The following is a 21,901-nucleotide window of genomic DNA, read 5'->3' on the forward strand; positions in this document are numbered from 1 at the left end:
AGATCGCGCGCGACGGTGTCTTTATAAGGCACCAAGGGTCGCGAGATCTCGGTTGCCCCGCCCCAATGGCGCTGCCGCAAGAGTATACTAAAGAGCTCGTGATTGGCTGCGCGAGGCCCCGCCCCCACCGAGCTCTGCGTGCGCATGCGTGTCTGTGGCCCCGGAACTTGCGCAACCCATATAAGGACTCGCGCCGGTGCCACTTAGCGTTTTCCGGCTGCAGGTAGGTTTGTGCTAGTCGGTCAGTTGGCTCCCTGCTGTTCGCGAAGCTGTTGGGGCGGGTGGGGGTGGGGGTGGTTTGAGAGGTCGGCGTTGATTGAAAATCACCTTCGACTTTGACCATGGCCGCAGGTGAGATTCGGCGCCCAGAGCCACCGGGGGCTTTAGCTCACTGCCCGCTTCTCCATGTGGGGATGTGAAACCCAGGCCCCGACACGCGCCGCCGCTTCGGGCTCGGTTGCGGCCTCTCGCGTGTTTCGGACTCTGGTATCTGACCTTGTCTTCTACCCGCAGGACAGCTGGATACCCAGAACCTGAGGCCAATGCCGCCAAGACCGTGGGGGGCTCGCCTTTTATCTTTCAATAAAGCTGTTGATTTAATTCATCCGTGTGTGCGTGTGTTCTTGGGCCCTGGTTATCAGCCTGCAAAACGCATCTCTGGCTGCTGGGACCGAGGTGTGCTGTGGAGGAGATACTTTTGTGGGACATCTCTCTTCCAGCCATCTCGGCTCTGCTTTGAATTCCACCCAGGGATAGAACCCAGTTTTGAAGGTTGGACCTTCCAAAATCTTCTAGGATTTGATGAACTCTACACTCTGGCTTCTTTGATGGCTCAGATGGTAAAGAATCCACCTGCAATGCAGGAGACCTGGTTTCAATCCCTGGGTCAGGAGGCTCCCCTGGAGAAGGAACTGTCTACCCACTCCAGTATTCTTGACTGGAGAATCCCATGGACAGGGGAGCCTGGTGGGCTACAGTCGATGGGATCTCAAAAGAGTTGGACACAACTGAGCAATTTAAGCCTGTGCAAACACCTAGTGGCATGGAAACCAGTTCTCTTCTGTGCCTCCTATATGCGGATATGCTAGTTTCCCAAGCTGGAATGGTTTATCCATCCATGCCTTTCCTCATAGGCATACCCAGGTGGTCAGAGCAGGCTCTGGGAGGCTCTCCACATTCCAGGCTGCTGCTTTGGTACCACAGAAATCAGGTCCTCATTCCTGGTCTGTACCCTGGAAATAACTGTGGGTCTGATCCCAAGAGGCCTGGTGATGGGTCAGTGTCTAAATCCCCCAGAGCTCTTGGGGACCTAGTCACCTGGGCGGCACCACATGAGAAAGGAAAACAAACCGTGTGCTTGTACTGGAGTTCAGCTTTGAGGAAGTAGCCCCTGGAAGCTTGGTTCCAGCCTTACTGCTGTTTGAAGGTCAACTGTCAGCCACCCTGAAGTCAGGGGTTCCAGAGACCTGTCCTGGGTATAAGCTGCCCTACCCCTGAGGCTTTTGAGGCAGGAGCAGAGCCAGGTGGTACCCTGGGCCAGGGCTGTGATTGGCCTGAGCTGGACAATGCCCCTGTGATGTCGGCCCGCTCCTGCTATGAAATGGTGACTCCTGAGCCCTGGCTTCAGTGGAGCTGCCGTCCAGACACAGATCATGGTGAGCTCTTAGATTGAGCCTAATTTCAGAGACCTTCCCAAGCTGGACCCCACTCCTCACGGAGATGATCTGCACAACGGGGTACAGGGCCCCAAATGGGACAAGGAAACCTTTCAGAGACCTCTGGCCCAGGTCTAACTCCAGGCCAAGGCCAGCTTCTGTAGCTGGGTTTGGTAGAAATGGAGGATCTTGGCCCTCACTGCTGCCCCCTCAAACTGGGTGCTGACCCAACCCTCCATTTATGGTTCTCATGTGGCCCACCTCCCAACCAAAGCTTCCTGGAGTCCCTTTCTGGGCATGTGGAGTAGGGAGTCAGATCCTGGTCCCAGCCAGGCCCTGATGCAGACCTGGCCTTTGCAGAGTGGCGGGTATGATCTCAACCTCTTCACCAGCCCTCCCGATTGCAACTTCCTGTGTTCTGTCTGCCACGGAGTTCTCAAGAGGCCGGTGAGGTTGCCGTGCAGCCACATCTTCTGCAAGAAATGCATCCTCCGGTGGCTAGCCAGGTGCTACTGGGCACCCAAGAGGCTCAAGGGCCAGGGCAGGGCTGGGGGAGCCATTCCTAGGAGCCAGAACAGAGAGGAAGGTCAGCTAAGCACTGGTCATGGTGGCCATTAGGTTCAGCTGCCAAATCTCCTGGGATGCTAATATATGAGCTGGGCCCCTGTGGAATCTGCACCCCAGCCTCAGAGCTTCGTGCTCCCTATAAAGCCCTCTTATCCCTCTTCCAGCTAGAGAGAAAGAAGGACCGCCAGGGGAGGCATGTTGCTGCCACCTCCACACCCAACAATCACCCCTACTCATGTCTCCTAGACAAAAGACCTGTCCATGCTGCAGGAAAGAGGTGAGACGGAGAAAGATGGTCCATGTGAATAAACTCCAGAAGATCATTGACCGCTTGGAAGTCAAGGTAACTCAGAACACCCCCTCCTGTCACCCTACCCTCCTTCCCTCTGCATGGGTCGGGGCAAAGCCAGCAGAGGGGTTGAAAAGAACCCCATTCTCAGAACTGAGGGTTTCTATTCCACCAACACACTGCTCCCCTTAGGGTTATCAGACCTGGCTGAATGTGAGTCACTTCTCTACAACATACTTGATGTGTGGTTTTGGGCAAGTTACCTAACCTTTCTGAGCTCCAAGAGCCCCAGCTGTAAAATGGGGATTATAAAGGATGGAGAGCCTGCTGTGGTGCCATTGCTCTCCAGCCTCATAGTTTTATAGATAGGGAAATTGAAATTAAAAAAAAAAAAAAAAAAAAAAAACCTTGGCTGGGGAGTGCCTTTTTGGTCTAATGGTTAGGATATGGCACTTTCACTGCCATCAGTTCAGTTCAGTTCAGTCGCTCAGTCATGTCCAACTCTGACCCCATGGACTGCAGCACACCAGGCCTCCCTGTCCATCACCAACTCCCAGAGTTTACTCAAACTCATGTCCATTCAGTCGGTGATGCCATTCAACCATCTCATCCTCTGTCGTCCCCTTCTCCTCCCACCTTCAGTCTTTCCCAGCATCAGGGTCTTTTCCAATGAGTCAGTTCTTCGGGTCAGGTGGCCAAAGTAGTGGAGTTTCAACTTCAGCATCAGTCTTCCCAATGAATATTCAAGACTGATTTCCTTTATGATTGACTGGTTGGATCTCCTTGCAGTCCAAGGGACTCTCAAGAGTCTTCTCCAACACCACAGTTCAAAAGCATCAATTCTTCGGCACTCAGCTTTCTTTACAGTCCAACTCTCACATCCACACATGACTACTGGAAAAACCATAGCATTGATTAGACGGATCTTTACTGGCAAAGTAATGTCTGCTTTTTAATACACTGTCTAGGTTGGTCATAGCTTTTCTTCCAAGGACCAAGTGTCTTTTAATTTCATGGCTGCAGTCACCATCTGCAGTGATTTTGCAGCTCAATAAAGTCTCTTACTATTTCCATTGTTTCCCCATCTATTTGCCATGAAGTGATGGGACCAAATGCCATGATCTTAGTTTTCTGAATGTTGAGTTTTAAGCCAACTTTTTTACTCTCCTCTTTCATTTTCATTAAGACGCTCTTCACTTTCTGCCATAAGGGTGCTGTCATCTGCATATCTGTGGTTATTGATATTTCTCCTGACAATCTTGATTTCAGCTTGTGCTTCATCCAGCCTGGCATTTTGCATGATACACTCTGTATAGAAGTTAAGTAAGCAGGGTGACAGTATACAGCCTTGATATACTCCTTTCCCGATTTGGAACCAGTCCATTGTTCCATGTCCAGTTCTAACTGTTGCTTCTTGATCTGCATACAGATTTCGCAGGAGGCAGGTGAGGTGGTATGGTATTCCCATCTTGAAGAATTTTCCACAGTTTGTTGTGATCCACACAGTCAAAGACTTTGGCGTAGTCAATGAAGCAGAAGTAGATGTTTTTCTGGAACTCTTGCTTTTTTGATTATCCAACAGATGTTGGCAATTTGATCTCTGGTTCCTCTTCCTTTTCTAAATCCAGCTTGAACATCTGGAAGTTCATGGTTCATGTACTGTTAAAGCCTGGCTTGGAGAATTTTGAGCATTACTTTACTAGTGTGTGAGATGAGTGCAATTATGCATTAGTTTGAACATTCTTTGGCATTGCCTTTCTTTGGGATTGGAATGAAAACTGACCTTTTCCAGTCCTGTGGCCACTGCTGAGTTTTCCAAATTTGCTGGCATATTGAGTGCAGCATTTTAACAGCATCATCTTTTAGGATTTGAAATAGCTCAACTGGAATTCCATCACCTCCACTAGCTTTGTTCATAGTGATGCTTCCTAACGCCCCACTCGACTTCGCATTCCGGGATGTCTGGCTCTAGGGAAGTGATCACACCATCATGGCTATCTTACAAATAGCTAAGAAAAGAAAAGAAGCTAAAGGCAAAGGAGAAAAGGAAAGATATATCCATTTGAATGCAGAGTTCCAAAGAATAGCAAGGAGAGATAAGAAAGCCTTCCTCAGTGATCAATGCAAAGAAATAGAGGAAAACAATAGAATGGGAAAGACTAGCAATCTCTTCAAGAAAATTAGAGATACCAGGGGAACATTTCATGTAAAGATGGGCTCAATAAAGGACAGAAATGGTATGGACCTAACAGAGTGAGTGAGTGAAGTCGCCAAGTTGTGTCTGACTCTGCAACCCCATGGACTTTAGCCTACCAGGATTCTCTGTCCATGGGATTTTCCAGGCAAGAGTACTGGAGTGGGTTGCCATTTCCTTTTCCAGGGGATCTTCCCAACCCAGTGGATGGAAGCCGGGTCTCCCGCATTGTAGGCAGACACTTTACCATCTGAGTCACAAAGGAAGCCCTAACAGAAGCAGAAGATATTAAGAAGAGGCGGCAAGAATACAAAAAACTATACAAAAAAGATCTTCATGACCCAGATAACCACGATGGTGTGATCATTCACTGCTATATCCTGGGTTTGATTCCAGGAAAAAAAGAAGAAAAAAAAAAAGCCTGGCATACATACAAACAACCCACTAGACCAAGCCAACCATGTAACTCCCTGTTCTCTAAACCTCCTGTTCCCACTCCTCTGAGATCTAGATTTTTCCTACCTTCAAGGATTTGCTACAGTTTACCTCTCTCCACCACATCACTGGTAGCCTAAGAGGTTGGGAGGCTGCCAGTTCAGTGTTTCCTAGTCAGTGGAACGTCATGGATGGGGGATTCTTGGGGGTGGCTGGAGATGTCCCCAACCTGGTTTGGCTCACACGATGCTCTCCACCCCCAGTGCAGGAACGCCGAAGCTGGCTGCCAGGTGACGTGCCCCCTGGCCCATCGCAAGGGACACCAGGACTCATGCCCCTTCGAGCTGATGGTCTGCCCCAATGAAGGCTGCATGTTGCGGGTGCCTCGTGGGGCCCTGGCTGAGCACAGGCAGAACTGCCAGCACGGTGCCCATCAGCGCTGCTCCCTGGGCTGCGGGGCCACCCTGGGCCCAGCCGAGCGTGCAAACCACAACTGCTACCAGGAACTGCGAGAGGCCTGGTGCCAGCGCCAGCAGCGCAGCCGGACCCTGGTGCTCTGCCTGCTGCGGCACATGCGCAAAATGCACCGGACCACTGGCCTCATCCGCCGGCAGCTGGCAGAATTCCTGGAGGAAGATGACCCCCTGCTCGTGGGTGCACCGCAAGAGGAGGCTGAGGCCACCCCCGAAGGCAGCATTGGGGCTGAGGTGTGGGGGGGGCCCCAGGGCCAAGCTACCTTGTAAATAGAGGGTCAATAAATGCAGAGCACAGGCCTGGCTGCCTCGCTACCACTATGCTTGCGGACCTCACCTCACCTCCTCTAGGAACTACTCCTCTCAGGGGAAAGAGGCACCTTAGCTTTTCCCCTGGACCTCTCCAAGTTCTTTCCCACCAGTTCCTCACACTGACTTTTCCCCTCAGCTCTCCGCTTGATTTTTTCTCATTTGATTGTCTCCTCTGCAGAGGTTTCCCCTGCCCATCCTTTCCCAGTCCTCCTTCTTCCAATCTGTTTCCTGGCTTTGCAGCCAGTAGCACAAACAGCTCAAACCCCTGAAGTCAAAGTACAAGCCAACTGCTCACAGTGATTCCCGAGGATCCCTCCTTATCTTGTTTCTGCCCTATACTCTCCTTCTTACTCACTCCCTGCAGCCACACCGGCTTCTGTTTCTCCTAAATGCCAGGCTTCTGCACTGGCTGTTCCTAAGTCTGAAGCATTGGTCCCCCAGATAATCAGAGGGCTCCTTGCTTCACCAACCTCGGGCTTTGCTCACAGTTCACCTTTACAAGGAAGCCTCCTCCGTCACCCAGTTTAAAGTTGTGCCACCTGCACTCCACTCCATCCTAACCCTGCTACATTCTTTCCAGATCACTAACCACTTAACAAGATTATTCCGGGCCCTTCCTCTGCCCAGCCCCGGCCTCACTAGCCAGCCTTCTCTGGTGTCTCCCAAGTGCCTAGAACAGAGAATGTGCTCAATCAATATTTGAACGGCCCCGAAATCGCCCGATTTACTACCAGGAGAAGAAGACGACAGAGGATGAGATGGTTGCATGGCATCACCGACCCGATGTACATGAGTCTGAGCAAACTCCGTGAGTTGGTGATGGACAGGGAAGGAGTCCATGGGGTCGCAAAGAGACGGACACGACAGAGCGACTGAACTGAAGTAGTTTACCTGCGCTATTTCTCATACCATACGCTAAGGCGGAGCCTGGTTCAGGGCTCTGCTAACCCACCGCGCTTAACCCAAACCCCAGAATGCCAAGGGGGCAGGAGTCTTGGGATTACTTCAATAACCAGTTCCTATGAATACCTTTTCAAATTTCCACTTAAAAGACAGGTGACTGGCGACTCCAGCACGGACCAGTCTACGCCTCCCTCCCCCGCCGCTCCCACGTTACTCTACGCCCCACCCTCCAGGCCGGAAACGCCTCTGCCATCTTCCGCTTCCTGACGCCGCGCTACTGCCCACAGCAAAGATGTCGCCGAGGTCGCAGCGCCGATGACGTAACAGTAGTAGTGGTCGGTGACGCCATCTCTGCGAGCCCAAGGTGCGGAATGGCTCCCGGGTCTCCCTCACGCGGTGGCACCGGCCACATGGCTGAGGTGGCGGCCGGAGTGGGCCGCTTCAAGTCCAAGTAAGCTGGGGCGCTGGGACTGGGGGTGAACCCGCCGCTGGGGCTTGGGTCGCCGCCGAGGGAGGTAGCCGGGTTCGCAGCCGGAGTAGCGAAGGCGCCGGCGTGGGTCCCACACGCATCGGTTTGGAAGGGATGAGGTAATAACGGGGCTGGGTCCTAACAGGCGGGCGGCGGCGTCGCGGCTGCGGCATCAGGTGGCAGAGCAGGCACTGACAGCGCTCAGCTCTCGGAGGGCAGGCCCTGAAGCCTGGTCGGGTGCAGCTAGCTTCCGCGACCTAATGTTGAAGCAGGCTCGGTCGGGGGCGGGGATTAGAGATCCCAAAGCGAGAAGAAGGGTCAAGGCCGGTCCTGAACGGTGGGAGTCCCCACCGCCCAGACGACGGCAGAAGAGCCACCTTTGGGGCAGGCGGCCTGGGGAGCTTTCACATGCTGTCTCTCTTCTCCAAGGACTGGGAAGAGGTCAGGAGATGAGCTAGACCTCCGTGGCCAGGAGGCCCTGAATACCCGGGCTTATGCAATCCCCAAATTTATGTTCAATGTCTTAAGTGCTCACTTCCCGGGTCCAGACAGACTCAGCCTAACGCGTAGGAGCAGAGTTTGGGTAAACCTACCAAGCAGATCATTTCCAGCAGTGGCTGCGACAAGCACTAGCAAGTGAAAGCCCTGATGCCAAGACTACCTCTGTTGAATGGTGGAGCAGGCTCAGGGGGCCTCCAGCCTCCTCTTGGCAGTCAGGCTTCTTTTAGTGGAGTTAGCCAGGCACCTTGGAAATTCAGAGAGGCCCAGACTGGGAATAGGGAACAGTCTGTGTGAACACAAGGATCAGCAGACCCCTCACGGCAGGTTCTTGGGAACATGTAAGGAGAGGAGAGGGTTTCAAGGCAGGGGACAACACAAACAAAAGTTGTGTTCTAAAACGCCTCTCTGGGAGCAAGCTTTGAGAGAGTGGTCGGTACATGGTGAAGAGGCTGTAACAGCTCCCCAGAGAGGAGAGTGCCATGGCCTGAACCAGCAAGGAAGTAGCCAAGAGGGAGGGGTGAGGATAATCTGCCTGGAGTGTGGGGTGGAGGAAGGAACTAGGGTTGTGGAGGGGCAGGCTGGAGTTGGACCTCTAGGATAAGGATGTTGAAGAGGATGTTGCTCTGGGTTGGTTGCCAACCAACCAGGATGTTACCTGGCCTCCCATGGCCAGCAGAGGGCACCCAAGGCCTGGCTTCCTGGGCACCTGGGAGTCTGTGGGAAGATTTGGACTGCCTTTGCTTCCCTGGGCCCGTGTGGATCACTGACCCACTCAGGGTCCCAAATCTTCTGTAACAAGGGGGTACTAACACCCACATCCCAATATGGCTGAGAGGGGTAAAGAAGGTAACAGATGAACTCATCACCCCACCATGCGTATGCACACACGCACCCCAGAATCCCTGCCCTCCCAGAAGCTCCTCAAGGGCAGGGTCCTATTGGGTTGACCTCCGGGAGAGCACCTAGCAAAGGGCTGGGCACCGGGGACCACAGGGTGGTGGTTCACTCTCTTGCCCTGTCTCTCCTCCAGCTATGCTGTCGAGCGCAAGATTGAGCCTTTCTACAAGGGTGGGAAGGTGCAGGTACTGGCCCCGGAGGGGGGAGGTGGGGCGGATCAGGGGGAGGGTCGGCAGGGTGATGAGGCAGCCTGGGGCTGCAGGGTGTTCCCTTGGCTGAGACCACTTTGTCCCCAGCTGGACCAGACTGGACAGCACCTCTTCTGTGTCTGTGGCACCAGAGTCAACATCTTGGACGTGGCCTCGGGGGCCGTGCTGCAGAGCCTGGAGCAGGTGAGGGCGGGGAGGGTCAGGGCGAGGTGCCGGTGTGGACGGCAGCCTGTTCTCACAGCACCCTGCACACTCACTCTTGCCCCAGGAGGACCAGGAGGACATCACTGCCTTTGACCTCAGCCCCGATGACAAGGTGTGTGGGGTCAGGACAGGAGGCGGGCTCCGGTACCTCCCGCCCAGACTGAGTGGGTGCAGATGGCACACACACACCCATGCCCCAGCTGAACTGCGTCCTCCCCTAGGTGTTGGTGACAGCCAGCCGGGCCCTGCTGCTGGCTCAGTGGGCCTGGCAAGAGGGCAGCGTCACCCGCCTGTGGAAGGCAATACACACGGCCCCTGTGGCCACCATGGCATTCGACCCCACCTCCACACTGCTAGCCACAGGTAGGACCTCGGCTGGGTTGGGGGCGGCGAGCCAGGCGGGGATCTTTGGGCCCACAGTGCCCCCACCTCAGATCCACTCCCACAGGCGGCTGTGACGGGGCCGTGCGCGTCTGGGACGTCGTGCGATACTATGGGACGCACCACTTTCGGGGCTCGCCGGGTGTCGTGCAGTGAGTCGGGGCAGCGGGGGGCGGGGCAGGGGGCGTCACAGCCAGGGTGGCGCAGCTCACAGTCCCGCCTGCCTGCCTGCAGCCTGGTGGCCTTCCACCCGGACCCCGCTCGCCTGCTGCTCTTCTCCTCGGCCGCAGACACCAGTGTCCGCGTGTGGTCGCTGCAGGAGCGGTCGTGCCTGGCTGTGCTGACTGCCCACTACAGCGCCGTCACGTCTCTGACCTTTAGCGCCGACGGCCACACCATGCTCAGGTCAGAGCCCAGCCCCCCCGGCCTTGGCAGGGAAGGGAGGCCCACAGCCACAGCCCGGGCACTGAGGCGGGTGTCCCCCCAGCTCGGGCCGGGACAAGATCTGCGTCGTCTGGGACCTGCGGAGCCTCCAGGCCACAAGGACTGTGCCGGTGTTTGAGGTGGGGGCGCCAGGGCCAGTGAGGGCAGTGGGAGGGGAGGGGCAGCGGGGCTGGGGGCTCCACCCCTGACCTGATTGTCCTCAGAGCGTGGAGGCCGCCGTGCTGCTGCCAGAGGAGCCGGCACCAGAGCTGGGTGTGAAGTCTGCAGGCCTGCACTTCCTGACGGCCGGTGACCAAGGTGTGTGGGCCGGGGCTGGGCGGGAGGGGGGCGGGGGCCGGCGGACGCAGCGTGCCAGCGGCCTTGTCTCTGCCCAGGCACATTGCGCGTGTGGGAGGTGGCCTCTGGGCGGTGTGTCCACACACAGCAGCGGCTGCCGGGCCCCGGGCGAGAGCTGACCCACTGCACCCTGTCCCGCGCTGCCAGCCTGCTCCTCAGCGTCACTGCCGACCACAACCTGCTGCTCTACGATGCTCGCTCCCTAAGGCTGCGGAAACAGGTGCGCGCACTGCCCCTGCTCAGCCCCCGGCCCGGGCGCCAGCCCCCTGCTCACCCAGCCCGCCCCGTGTCCCTCCCGCCCCACAGTTCGCCGGCTACAGCGAGGAGGTGCTAGATGTCCGGTTCCTCGGGCCCGAAGATTCCCACGTTGTCGTGGCCTCTAACAGCCCCTGCCTGAAGGTGTTTGATCTGCAGACCTCAGCCTGCCAGATTCTCCACGGCCACACAGGTGAGGGCACCAACCAGGCCCCGGGCCCTCACCAGGATGGAGTGCCCAGCCTGGCCTCAGCTGACCTCTAGCCACGGCCACTCCACTTTCTTCCAGACATCGTCCTGGCCCTAGACGTGTTCCGGAAGGGGCGGCTCTTTGCTAGCTGTGCCAAGGTGAGGCACCACAGAAGCTGGGGGGCAGGGACTGGTGGGGAAGCCCCGCCCAGCCTCCCCTCACCCTTTGCATCCCCAGGATCAGAGCATCCGCCTCTGGAGGATGAACAAGGCCGGCGAGGTGGCTTGTGTGGCTCAGGGCTCTGGGCACACACACAGCGTGGGCACCATCTGTTGCTCCAGGTAGTGGTCAGGGCCGGGGGTGTCGCAGAAGCAGAGGCAGCTCTCGCCTTGCTCTCCGAGTCTCCAGCCCAGGGGTGCAGAACAGAGGCCAGGGCAGGGCACCCCAAGGGGCTGCGGCTCCCTAGAAGTAGCCTTGACCAGTGGGTACAAGGACACTGAGTGATGGCCGGGGCAGGGCTCCCATTGTTGGACTGAGTCACCAGGGGTGGCCAGGGTGGGGGGCACGCAGCAGTTCTGGTCGTGGGGCAGGCTTTCCGGGCTGGCCCGAGGCCTGAGCTGTGGGGCTCTGCCAGCAGGGCTGGCCAGGGCTCAGCAGGTGTCTCCCCTCCCCTGAATCCGGCCACAGGCTGAAGGAGACCTTCCTGGTGACGGGCAGCCAGGACTGCACTGTGAAGTTCTGGCCCCTCCCTGAAGCCCTGCTGTCCAAGGGCACCGGCCCCGAGGGCGGCCTGGTCCTCCTGCAGGCCCAGGCCACGCAGCGCTGCCACGACAAGGTGACTGCACACAGCGCCCGGGTGGGGTCATGGCCAGGCCCTCACCAGGACGGGGGTCTGAGTGGCTGCCTGCTTTCGCCACCAGGACATCAACAGTGTGGCCGTCGCCCCCAATGACAAGCTGCTGGCCACAGGCTCACAGGACCGCACGGCCAAACTCTGGGCCCTGCCACAGTGCCAGCTGCTGGGCGTCTTCTCAGGCCACCGGCGCGGCCTCTGGTGTGTCCAGTTCTCGCCCATGGACCAGGTGTTGGCCACGGCCTCAGCCGACGGCACCGTCAAACTCTGGGCCCTGCAGGACTTCAGCTGCCTCAAGGTGAACTGCCCCTGGCCCAGGCCTGGCACCCCCCACCCCAGACCCGGCCCCCCACCCCACGCCTCACCCCACCCCCACCCTGCCCACAGACTTTCGAGGGGCATGACGCCTCTGTGCTGAAGGTGGCCTTCGTAAGCCGCGGCACGCAGCTGTTGTCCAGGTGAGTGGGGGTTGGGCAGGCCCGGGGTGTGCTGGGCAGGCCCCAGGCTGAACCCCTCCCCATCCCCACCCCAGTGGCTCTGACGGGCTCCTGAAGCTCTGGACCATTAAGAACAATGAGTGCGTGCGGACGCTGGATGCCCACGAGGACAAGGTCTGGGGGCTGCACTGCAGCCGGCTGGACGACCGCGCCCTCACTGGTGCCAGCGACTCCTGTGTCATCCTCTGGAAGGTGTGTGGGCCAGGGAGGGCATCGCAGTGGGCAGGGCAGCATGGGGGCCAGTCTGAGCCCAGTGTGACCCCGCTCTGACCCCAGGACATGACCGAGGCGGAGCAGGCCGAGGAGCAGGCCAAGAAAGAGGAACAGGTGGTCAAGTGAGTGGGGTCTCCCTGCCCCCCAGCTTGGAGTCGGCGCGCTGGTCCCTCCTCTCCGGAGCAGCCACCCCGCTCGCCCCTGGCGGGGTCAGGCGTGGCTGTGTCCCCCAGGAGCCCTGTGCCCTGTCCCCTCTTTGCCCTCCAGGCAGCAAGAGCTCGACAACCTGCTCCACGAGAAGCGGTACCTGCGGGCGCTGGGCCTGGCCATCTCCCTGGACCGGCCCCACACCGTGCTGACCGTCATCCAGGGTCATTGCTACCTCGGGCCGCACGGGGTGGGGGTCTCTCGGGGTCTGTGCTGCCCATTCCCCAGGGCTTAACCTCCCCTTCCCCCGCAGCCATCCGAAGGGACCCCGAGTCCTGCAAGAAGCTGGAGACCACGGTGCTCCGATTGCGGCGCGACCAGAAAGGTCTGGAGTGGGCAGGTCGGGCTGGATGGGGCCGTGTAAGGCTGGGGCCCCAGGGGCAGGTGTGACTGTGCCCGTCGCCCACAGAGGCTTTGCTGCGCTTCTGCGTCACGTGGAACACCAACTCGCGGCATTGCCACGAGGCCCAGGCCGTGCTGGGCGTGCTCCTGCGGCACGAGGCCCCGGACAATCTGCTGGCCTACGACGGTGTGCGGGCCTCACTGGAGGGCCTGCTGCCCTACACCGGTGAGTGGGTCGGCCCTGGGAGCAGGCAGGGCTGTCGGCCACACTCAGCCACCCCTGACAGCCCGTGTTCCTCCCCTAGAGCGGCACTTCCAGCGGCTCAGCCGGATGCTGCAGGCAGCCACCTTCCTGGACTTCCTGTGGCACAACATGAAGTTGCCCACTCTCCCCATGGCCACTACGGCCCCCACGGCCCTCTGAAACACGGACTTCACTATCTCGGCTCCCTGTGTCCGCCTTGACTTCATTTCACCCCCTGGTCCTGGGCCACAGCTGGCCAGCCTGAGGGTGGGCCCACTAGTCAGCCCCCTCCCTTAGCACAGACACGGCGCGGTCAGTCAGGAGAGCTTTACTCAGGGCACACCGGGGGCGCACGGCCCAGCAAGCCCCACCTCCACTGCTCCTCCGACGGCCCTGAGGCTGAGGCGGCTGCCAGCGGTCATCCCTGGGCTCTGGAGCCTGGGGTGGTCCCTGGGGTGCACAGCACCGCCCTCCACGATGGACCGCTCTCTCAGAGGGCTCCCTGCCGCCCCGGCTCCCGCTCCAGTGCCTTATGGGTGATGGTGAAGCAGCGGCTTTGAATGGTGCTCAGAGGCGGCCGGGTAGGCACAGGAGGCGGAAACATCGCGGCCTGGGGGAACCTGGGGGAGCCGTGGGCCTTGCCCTCCCTCCCCACCCTCCGCAGTGCCAGCCCCGTGGTGGAGCCACGGCCCACTGAGGAGGGTACCCAGCCCATCACGCTGCAGCGTCGCAGCTGGGAGAAGACCGGTGCGGCCTCGGAACCTGTGGGACACAGGGTTTGGTTGGCTCTGGGCCCTGTCCCCCCCGCCCTGCCACCAGACCAGCTGCCGGAGCCCCAGCCCACACACCTGCACAGCCACCAACCTCGGTCAGAGGCTTCCAGCACACGCACACGTGCCCCTGCGGGCACAGACAGCTCATCAGCCCGGCTGCTCTCATAGGCGCGGACAGCACAGAACTGGGGTCCTGGGGGTAGACGCTGGATGGTCACCACCCCTGCTGAGTCACCCCCTCGGGGCACCCCTATGCATTTCTCTTAATACCAGAGACCGCTTCTAAAGCCCAGCGGGCTCTGGCTTGCTCTGAGACCAAGCACACGCTGGCAGGGCCTCCCTCCCCAGCTCGTGCTGGACGCTGCCTTGTGAAAGCAGGGGTGTGGGGAGGAGGGTCATTCTCACCGCTTATCCCCAGGGGCTGTCCCCCACCCTGTCCTTGGTGTGGGGCCGCCTCCTCCAAGTAGGGAGCAGGAAACCACGCCGTCTGCTGGTCCTCGTTCGCCACCAGCCACCAGCCTGTGCCCAAGAAGGGGACGGGCAGGGGCTTCAGTTCTGCAGCCCGCTGGGATCCCAGGGGCAGGACAGCATGTCCTTCCTACTGCCCAGCCCACCTGAGGGGTGTCGTAGCAGCACATCCAGGGCCTCCTGGGCCTGAGTGTGGAAGGGCTGGCCCCGCGTGTCCTGGGTGCTGAAGGGCTGCAGGCAGCGCAGGCTCTGGGCCTCCAGGGTGCGGATGGCAGGGCTGCCTGAGGGGCCTGGCGGGGGTTCTTGCAGGGTGGGCAGGATCACCAGGCTGGTGAGGGCCCAGGGTGCAGGGGAGAGGTGTCAAGTGTCTGCCACACACCCGTCCGGCCTCCAAGTCTCCCTGCTTGTGGGCCCTTCCCCACCACACCTCCCCCATCCTCGGGGCAGGCACCTGTCAGGTGGCAGCATAGGCTCCAAGTCTGCAGGTTGTGGCGCAAGGAAGCCAGTAAGCACCGGGCTGCGGGACACACGCTCCCCTGCCGCCAGCAGCGCCCTCAAATAGGCCTCCAGCAGCTGCAGGCGGGCCAGGCCTCGGCTGGTGCGGCCTCGGCGCACCAGCCAGGGTGTGTCGGCTGTGGGTAGGACGGGGCGGCTGTGGGAGCCCCGCCCGGCCCCTCACATCCCACCGCTGCTGCCCCTGCCCTCCTGGGATCCCTGCTGGCCTGACCTGGCAGCTTGGGGAGAACGCGGTCAGATCTCCGCAGTAGGCCCGCCTCCACTGGGAAGGTCTCCTTGAGGGTTTTCTGAGAGTGAGAAGAGGCATCATCGGTCTCCGAGGGCCCATTAGGTTCCCCTGGGACAGCAGGCAGGGGTCCCTTGGCTGAAAACCCGAGTGGGCACAAGGGCAGGCCGGGGGTGGTCTCAGGTGGGTCAGGCTGCTGGGGGAAGTCGGGTGACCAGGCTCACTCACGTGGAGTCTCCTGAAGTCCTCCCAGCTTCTGCGTATGAAGCTGTCGCTGTCATCCGACCAGCACACAGAGAAGGCGAACATCTGCTGGGGGAAGGTCAGGGGCATCTTGGAGGCACTGGGCCAGGAGCTCCCCCACCTCCTCTGGGGCTGGCAGGGGTCCCATGCACTCCTACCTGGAGCCTCTCTGTCTGCACCATAGCTGACCCGCTCACACACACCGGGTGCCGGGCTCCCACCATCCTGGTGACCTCCCTAGATGTCTGTGACGGGCTTGTGGAGTCTGCTGGGTGTGACCCTGGGTCCCACTACCGCCCTACCATGTGGGGAGGAGGGGAGGTCTTGGGCACCCGGAAGGCTGGAATTCCCCAGCAGCACCCCAGCCCTGGCTGCACTCCCCTGCCCTTGACTGGGGCTTTCCCCACTTCCTGGACACCACGCCCCTCACCTGGGGAGGCAGGGGTACAGGGCTTCCAGGGTGGAGGCCCTCCTACCAGAGTGTGAGCCTGAGGGGAGGAGGAGAAGGAAGGGCCATTAGAGAGCCGCCAGGCCACCCCTCCCGGCTCGCCATGCCCTGGGCTAGTGCCCAGGCTGGGCAGAGCTGCCCAGTGGCCTGGTGTGCCCCTGGCTCTGTCCCTGAGCTGACTGCAGTCATCACCAGGAAAGTGTTAAAGGCTCTAAGTGCTTTGTTTGGCTTAATCCTCACATTGGAAGAAAGGTCTCTTAATGTCCCCAAATGGCAGAGGAGGAAATCTGTGTTAAACAGATACTGTCAGGGTTTCTCCCATCTGCTGGGGAGAGGCAGACCTCACAGGCTCACCCCACAGGTCCCACTGTGGTGGAGGGGCTTGCAGCAGGATGAAGAGGGTCCATCTCTAGTCACTGGCATTGGGAATGGCGAGGTGGAATTGGGAATGGCTAAGACTGTTCTGAGAATCACCTCTGAATTCATGGTTTTATCACAGTATGCTGCAGACACAGCCTCTGAGGTCTGGAGTGACCCTCCCCCCACAAGCTGGGGTGGTGAAGGGAAGGCCCCTAGAATCCCCAGACAGATGTTGTGCCCAGGGGCCCACATCTCGGAACCACAGCCTTATAGGGCAGAATAGAGCCCATCCAAACCTGGCGCACGGGGGTTCTTCCTTCCCCCGCCCACAGCTCAGAGAGCCGGGAGGGGCAGCTAGCCTGGCGGCACTCTGATGGCCCTTCCCCTCCTCCCTCAGTCCCACTCTGGCAGGAGGGCCTCAGTCCCAGCCCCTCCACCCAAGCCCTCCATGAGGGAGGGGTCAGGAAGCCACCTGGGCCTGACAAAAGGCCTTTGTGCATCTGTCCAGTCAGAGGCGTGCTCTGAAGCCTTCAAACCTCATTGGCCCAGGCAATGAACACCTGTGGACGCAGGCCTGATTTTTGCAAAGTGCCTTCTGTCCGGCTGCCACACTCTTGCCAATCTCAGTGGGGGCCGCTGGCCCGGTAGGGTACAGAGTGGGACGGCTCCAGCTCCCTTGGAAAACAGTGAAGTTGGAGAAGGGCCAGTCGGCTCACAGCCAGGGACCTAGAAGGATGCTGCAGCCCCTCCCTACACTGCTGACAGCCCCGTGTTCCCCACTCCCAGCAAGGGAGATCCTCTCCACCACCCCCTCCCTCACCTCTCACCTGGACCACTACAACAGCTCCGTGCTCCCCCCCAAAGCCTGTGGTCCTCACTTGCTGCCATGAAATCCACTCTCCAGAGGAAACTTTGCAAAACCAAAATGGGATCAGGGCAGGATACCCTGCCCCAAACTTCCCAGCACCATCCCAGGGTCCTCAGCATACATCCCCAGCTCCTGGGTCAGTCGATGGTGTCCTCAGTGGGCCCTTGGCCACCTCAGGACCTCTGCTCACACCACCCTTCCCAGGTCCTGTCCCACATTAGCCTTTCTGCCCTTGCAGGAAATCAAGCTCCTCCTCCCTCCTACATTGGCTCTGACTACCCTCCTCCGCTGATTTCTCATTCTTCAGGCCTGTCTGCCTAAAGGTCAACTCCTCAAGGAGGCCTCCTAGATTTAACCCACCCTGTTCAGAGCCTCCATCACAGCTTGTACCTAAACACTTAGTGTGACTCTTGTTTTTTCCATTTTGACCACTAGACTATGGGCTGAGGAGGTCAAGGAGGAACGAATCTTGCTCCTTGCCCTGTCCAGAGCCTAGAGCAGTGCTAAGGACACATTAGGCACTACGCAGGTATTTGCAGAATGAATTAATGTACATGTTAATATACATATGGAATTAATACATTTGGAAGCAGTGGTATCCCTGAGGCCACGCCCCACCTGGGTTTAACCCCTTCAGATAGGCTGTGGGACTGAGCAGAGAGGAGAGGGGCTGCTCAGTGCTCCCCGGAGTCCAGAGACGCACCTCCTCCTTTGCAGGCACGACCCTCCCAGCCTAGGCGGGCGCCCGTTGCCATGGCGCCGGTCGCCTTGGCTGACTCCCCGAACCCCAGCCGCACCGCCCTGTTGTGCGCTCACAGCCCCGCCCCGCATTGCCCAGGCGCCAAGCACCCGGCCCCGGGCGCGCCCCCAGCGGAGGGCACAGAACCAAGCCGCAGGCACGCGAGACGATCGGAGCGGAGAGATGGGGGCGTCGCGGGCCGCAACAAGGAGGTCCAAGAGGCCACAGCCCGAGGCCGCGTCGCGCCCACGGCGCGTCGTCCACAGCAAGCTGGTCTTCTACTGGAGGAAGCAGGAGCACCGCCACGGCCGACACAAGACTGGCCCGGGACGTGGAACGAGGCCCAAGGGCGAGGCTAGGACTCGGGGCTCGGGCGCCGAGCAAACCGCGACTTGGGCCTCCGGCACGTCCCCCTCCCGCACTCCTGCATCTCCCGGGGCGCGGACCCCGGCCGCCAGCCCCGCCCCCGCGCCGGGCCCCGCCCCCGGGCCCAGCTCCGCGCCCGCGGCGCGCGTGCCCGGCTCCTGCGGCCGCGCCCTGGCGGCGGCGCGCGCGCTGGCCTGGAGGCCGACCTGGATGCCGGTGTGGAGGCCGCGCTGGCCCGGCAGGCCCTGCGCGGGCGGCATGGCGGCGCCCAGCGAGCGCAGCCGTTTCGGCGCCGGGAGCCTCTTCTCTTTCCTGCCCGGCGGCGCGCGCTCCGAGGTGACGGACGACCTGGTGACGGACGCGCGCGGCCGCGGCGCGGGGCGGAGAGAAGCCGCTGCTGCGGCCCGGGCGCCATCCGCGGGACCGGCGTCCGACCCTCCGGCCTCGGAGCTCGCCTCCCCGCGGCGGCCCTGCCGGGCCTGCCTGGACTTCAAGTCGTGGATGCGCACGCAGCAGAAGGTGCAAGCGCAGGGGGGCCCCCACAACTTGTCCTCGGGCACCCTGGACAGGCTGCCCGTCCCCTCCCCGGGGGTCGGCGCTTCCTAACCGTGCCCCCAAGGTAGGCCCGGCCTTGCGGCTCTTGGCCACGTGTGGGCTGGATCGGCCCCAGGACTTCTGTCTCCGGTCAATGGGTCTCCGGCTGGGGCGAAAAAAAGGGGTGTTTTGTAGGTTTCTGGTCGGGGAAAACCGAACTGATCCTTGATCGGCCTCCTTCCACAGCGGGACAGCAAATTTAGGGAGGATTGCCCTCAGGATCGCGAAGAACTGGGCCGCCACAGCTGGGCTGTCCTCCACACCCTGGCTGCCTACTACCCCGACCTGCCCACCCCAGAGCAGCAGCAGGATATGGCTCAGTTCATACATTTATTTTCCAAGTTTTACCCATGTGAAGAGTGTGCCGAAGACATAAGGAAAAGGTGAGTCGTGTCTGCAGGGTGTGCGGCCTGGGTCTGGGGCCCCTGGCAGATGTCATTAAGGGGAGCCTAGAGAAGTAGAGGCCGAGGTGGCAGCGGGTTGCCGAGAGCAGGGACCAGCAACAGCGGAGGGATTCCAGAGCCATTGCCTTTCTCCTCAAAGGCCAGGCCTGGGGCTGCTTCTAGGGGCTGCTGCTTTTTGCAGCCACGGAGCTCACTCCCAGGGTGGGCTACTCTCATGAGATCCCTTGCTTAGCACTGATGGAGCCTCTGGCAGGTTTCTGGGGACGTGTGCCTAACTTCTGGAGCAGGGCCTTCAGTTTCAAGGCCTTGGGAACTCACCTGCTTTTGCTTCCAAGAGCCGCCTTTTTGGGGAACCCAAGAACTGTTGTTTGGCAGCCATAAGCATTTCTGGGCTGGCTGTGGGGGAAAGGGCAGCCCTTGCTGTTTAGAGCCTGGGCATTTATTTATGAGGTCTCTTGCTGAGGTGGTGTGGCAGGGCCAAAGAAGTAGACCTGGTTTTCAGGTAGGCCTTTATGCCAGCCCCGCCCTTCTACACACTGCCTGGGGCCAGGGACGCTGGGGTGAGGCCTCCTGATAGTTATGAGGTTGTAAAGTGGAGACCTTGTGTCTTAATGTCTTGCCCAGGGCTCTTGTCAGGGTTTGCCACGCGCCCTACATACTGGTTGGAGCAGGTCTAAGAGTCCCGCGGGCCTTGAGGCTGGAGGGTCAGCCCCCTTCTGGGAATTCCTCAGAGCATGAGGGCACCCCAGGGTCTAGACCCCAGCTCTCCTCCCTGGATTGAGCAGGCCAGGAGATGGTGGGGCAGGCACGCTGGGAGCACCGCCTGCCCCTTCCTGCACGTGCTCCCCCTCACGCAGGATATACAGGGACCAGCCAGACACACGCACTCGGGTGAGCTTCACCCAGTGGCTCTGCCGTCTGCACAACGAGGTGAACCGCAAGCTGGGCAAGCCAGACTTCGACTGCTCACTGGTGGACGAGCGCTGGCGCGACGGCTGGAAGGACGGCTCCTGTGACTAGCCGGCGGCCAGAGCCTGGGGAGGCCCGGCCAGAAGGGGCGGGGCTTATTAAAGTGCCGTCACACACAGAGCCTGTGGTGTCTCTGTTGGGTGGTCCCCAGACCCTGCCCTTGGAACCCTCTCCCTCTGAGGCTCGGGGGAGAAGTGGAGGAGTCCGATGCGGTGGTGGCCTTCTCACGGGGGGCCCGCAGGGCTGCCGACGGGGGAGGCAGGGACAGCCCGGGATGTCCCTTCCCTTCAGGATTCGGCCTCCTGCTCACCCACCCCGCCGCCTGCTTCTCCACACAGGAACCCCACAGGCCTGGCTGGGTACTGCCGTCTTGCCCCTCCAGGTCTGGCCTATGTCTCCCCATCTTGTAGTGAGGGACAGTGGGGGATAGTGACTGTAGCCCCGGAGGCTGTGCACTGTTTGCACGTCAGGAAAGAGGCCTATGGGCCGAGCTCTGCTGCTCGCCTCCGGTCTGGCCTCTGGCCTTACAGGTTCCATGGAACTCGAGACCAAAATAAAATGCTGGAGAAGTGACCGAAGTCCTGGCTTCAGCGTGTTTTGTGCTGGGACTTGCAATAGTAGACAGGCCTGCTGCCTGCGTCCCTCTGTGATCTGCTGCTTCCTTATCTGGGTTCTGGTTCCCCCGGAGAAGGGGGCTTTTCCAAGGCAAGGGTGGGCTAGGATATTTGGGAACAGGAGGCTGAGTTGCTGGAGCCGAGGGAGAAAGGATCAGAGGAGGGGAGATTGAATGACAAGGTCCTCAAGGCCCCAGTAAGGAGTGGTTCTAACACCCAGCTCTGACCAAACATGCATCATGGAGGATCTGGAGCAGAGGGACAGCAAGGTGTGACTTTAGCTGGAATGTGTCAGGGGTGGCCGAGAGTAGGGAGGATCAACACCTACTACGCAGCAGCTGAGAGGGAAGCTCACCCCAGGATGGGTGGGAGGCATCACTGGATTGAAGGTGGAGTCTAGGGTGACTATGGAGTGGCCCAAGCCACTGGAAGAAGGCAGTTGCCAAGTGTGTCAATGAGATGCAGAAGGCAGGTTTGGGGGTGACCTGGACCCAGCTTTAGGGCCTTCCCAGATCCTCTCATCCACACCCATTCCCAGGGCTTGGCTCCCAGCTGGAATGGCTCAGCAACAGTGTGCCCCATCCCTGTGATCATAAAGCTCTGGTCACCTCTCCCTAGGGTGTCTAAGCCCCTAACTGGGCAAAAGCCAGCCTTTAGCACAGCCTCTCCTTGGCATCTTCACCATACTGGCCCTACAGGGGTGCTGGCTTCCACAGGGGCTGCCCAGAGGAGCCAGGTGACACAAAGAAATAGGGGCAAGTGGTGGAGAAGTCACTGCTCTTCGGTACACCGATGGACGCCCCCAGCACGGGGGGACCTACATGCTGGGAGCCAGCGGGGCTGTGGTCAGCTCAGGACCACGCCTTCCATGTTGGCTCTACCCCCTTCCCTGCCTCACTTCCCTTCTTCCCTAACTCTGCCTTCCTCAAAGTTTCACCTCCCAATAAAACTCTGCAGCAGACTCTGATTTCCAGGCTAAGACAAGAGGGACTCAAGTTCAAGGGAAAGTCCTGGCTCAAGCTGTGAGCATGGAGACCAAGAGAGTGAGCACAGAACAGGGAGAAGAGCCCCAGGACCAGACACGGGGACTCCTAAGCTCAAAGGTCACAGGAAGAACAAGAGAAAGAGATAAGAAAGGGCCCATGAAGTAGGAAGTAGGAGGAGAGGGTGACGTCAGGAGGATGGGAAAAGGATGGCAGTGCCTGAATTGCCCCTGGGACTAAAAGGAGCAGTGACAGCTGGA

General features: G+C 59.9%; 4 protein-coding genes and 1 non-coding gene across 12 annotated transcripts; 4 read left to right on the forward strand and 1 right to left on the reverse strand.

The window, feature by feature from the left end:
• The first annotated feature begins 65 nt into the window (after positions 1–65).
• RNF151 (ring finger protein 151) lies at positions 66–5,883 on the forward strand. Its single transcript, XM_065919262.1, has 6 exons — positions 66–223; positions 514–556; positions 1,499–1,655; positions 1,930–2,161; positions 2,469–2,565; positions 5,404–5,883. Exons 1-6 carry the CDS (start codon positions 66–68, stop codon positions 5,881–5,883), a joined length of 1,167 nt encoding a protein of 388 aa, XP_065775334.1.
• On the forward strand, positions 312–438 carry LOC136162356 (small nucleolar RNA ACA64). Its single transcript, XR_010662152.1, has one exon. It is a non-coding gene; the product is annotated as a small nucleolar RNA ACA64 (small nucleolar RNA).
• Positions 5,884–7,139: 1,256 nt separating the features above from the next.
• Positions 7,140–13,267, forward strand: TBL3 (transducin beta like 3). Its single transcript, XM_065920252.1, has 22 exons — positions 7,140–7,279; positions 8,829–8,880; positions 8,992–9,087; positions 9,173–9,220; positions 9,330–9,471; positions 9,557–9,641; positions 9,724–9,894; positions 9,977–10,052; positions 10,137–10,230; positions 10,308–10,489; positions 10,576–10,717; positions 10,814–10,872; positions 10,952–11,055; positions 11,402–11,549; positions 11,635–11,865; positions 11,955–12,025; positions 12,100–12,256; positions 12,341–12,399; positions 12,545–12,648; positions 12,738–12,809; positions 12,894–13,052; positions 13,132–13,267. Exons 1-22 carry the CDS (start codon positions 7,200–7,202, stop codon positions 13,248–13,250), a joined length of 2,451 nt encoding a protein of 816 aa, XP_065776324.1. The 5' UTR covers positions 7,140–7,199; the 3' UTR covers positions 13,251–13,267.
• Positions 13,268–13,397: 130 nt separating this feature from the next.
• Positions 13,398–18,101, reverse strand: NOXO1 (NADPH oxidase organizer 1). 8 transcript variants are annotated; one of them, XM_065924037.1, is made up of 10 exons: positions 17,094–18,101; positions 16,932–17,014; positions 15,455–15,784; positions 15,282–15,365; positions 15,039–15,114; positions 14,763–14,943; positions 14,458–14,639; positions 14,249–14,362; positions 13,935–14,036; positions 13,398–13,832 (listed from the first exon to the last, which is right to left on the reverse strand). In XM_065924037.1, the coding sequence occupies exons 3-10, from the start codon at positions 15,518–15,520 to the stop codon at positions 13,561–13,563; spliced, it is 1,077 nt and encodes a 358-aa protein (XP_065780109.1). In that variant the 5' UTR covers positions 15,521–15,784; positions 16,932–17,014; positions 17,094–18,101; the 3' UTR covers positions 13,398–13,560. The 8 variants fall into 8 exon arrangements, with proteins under 8 accessions (XP_065780109.1, XP_065780106.1, XP_065780107.1 ...); XM_065924034.1 differs by having other exon boundaries at positions 15,455–15,594; positions 15,727–15,784; positions 16,932–18,101; XM_065924035.1 differs by having other exon boundaries at positions 15,455–15,594; positions 16,932–18,101.
• A 114-nt stretch (positions 18,102–18,215) lies between these two features.
• GFER (growth factor, augmenter of liver regeneration) lies at positions 18,216–20,618 on the forward strand. The gene is made up of 3 exons (XM_065924043.1): positions 18,216–18,596; positions 18,858–19,054; positions 19,933–20,618. Exons 1-3 carry the CDS (start codon positions 18,288–18,290, stop codon positions 20,093–20,095), a joined length of 669 nt encoding a protein of 222 aa, XP_065780115.1. The 5' UTR covers positions 18,216–18,287; the 3' UTR covers positions 20,096–20,618.
• The last annotated feature ends 1,283 nt before the right edge of the window (positions 20,619–21,901 follow it).

This window comes from Muntiacus reevesi, chromosome 2 (assembly GCF_963930625.1).
Source record: "Muntiacus reevesi chromosome 2, mMunRee1.1, whole genome shotgun sequence".
NCBI classification, from domain to species: domain Eukaryota; kingdom Metazoa; phylum Chordata; class Mammalia; order Artiodactyla; family Cervidae; genus Muntiacus; species Muntiacus reevesi.

Coding starts and splice junctions, on each gene's coding strand:
- RNF151 (XM_065919262.1), top strand. CDS start 66: ATGGCGCTGCCGCAAGAGTATACTAAAGAGCTCGTGATTGGCTGCGCG. Junction 224..513: donor TTAGCGTTTTCCGGCTGCAG/GTAGGTTTGTGC, acceptor TTCTACCCGCAG/GACAGCTGGATACCCAGAAC. Junction 1,656..1,929: donor CCGTCCAGACACAGATCATG/GTGAGCTCTTAG, acceptor TCCCAACCAAAG/CTTCCTGGAGTCCCTTTCTG.
- GFER (XM_065924043.1), top strand. CDS start 18,288: ATGCCGGTGTGGAGGCCGCGCTGGCCCGGCAGGCCCTGCGCGGGCGGC. Junction 18,597..18,857: donor GGATGCGCACGCAGCAGAAG/GTGCAAGCGCAG, acceptor CTCCTTCCACAG/CGGGACAGCAAATTTAGGGA. Junction 19,055..19,932: donor GCCGAAGACATAAGGAAAAG/GTGAGTCGTGTC, acceptor CCCCTCACGCAG/GATATACAGGGACCAGCCAG.
- NOXO1 (XM_065924037.1), bottom strand. CDS start 15,520: ATGGTGGGAGCCCGGCACCCGGTGTGTGTGAGCGGGTCAGCTATGGTG. Junction 14,944..15,038: donor CGTTCTCCCCAAGCTGCCAG/GTCAGGCCAGCA, acceptor TCCTACCCACAG/CCGACACACCCTGGCTGGTG. Junction 13,833..13,934: donor GCTGGAAGCCTCTGACCGAG/GTTGGTGGCTGT, acceptor TGTGTCCCACAG/GTTCCGAGGCCGCACCGGTC.
- TBL3 (XM_065920252.1), top strand. CDS start 7,200: ATGGCTCCCGGGTCTCCCTCACGCGGTGGCACCGGCCACATGGCTGAG. Junction 7,280..8,828: donor GTGGGCCGCTTCAAGTCCAA/GTAAGCTGGGGC, acceptor TCTCTCCTCCAG/CTATGCTGTCGAGCGCAAGA. Junction 10,053..10,136: donor GGACTGTGCCGGTGTTTGAG/GTGGGGGCGCCA, acceptor GATTGTCCTCAG/AGCGTGGAGGCCGCCGTGCT.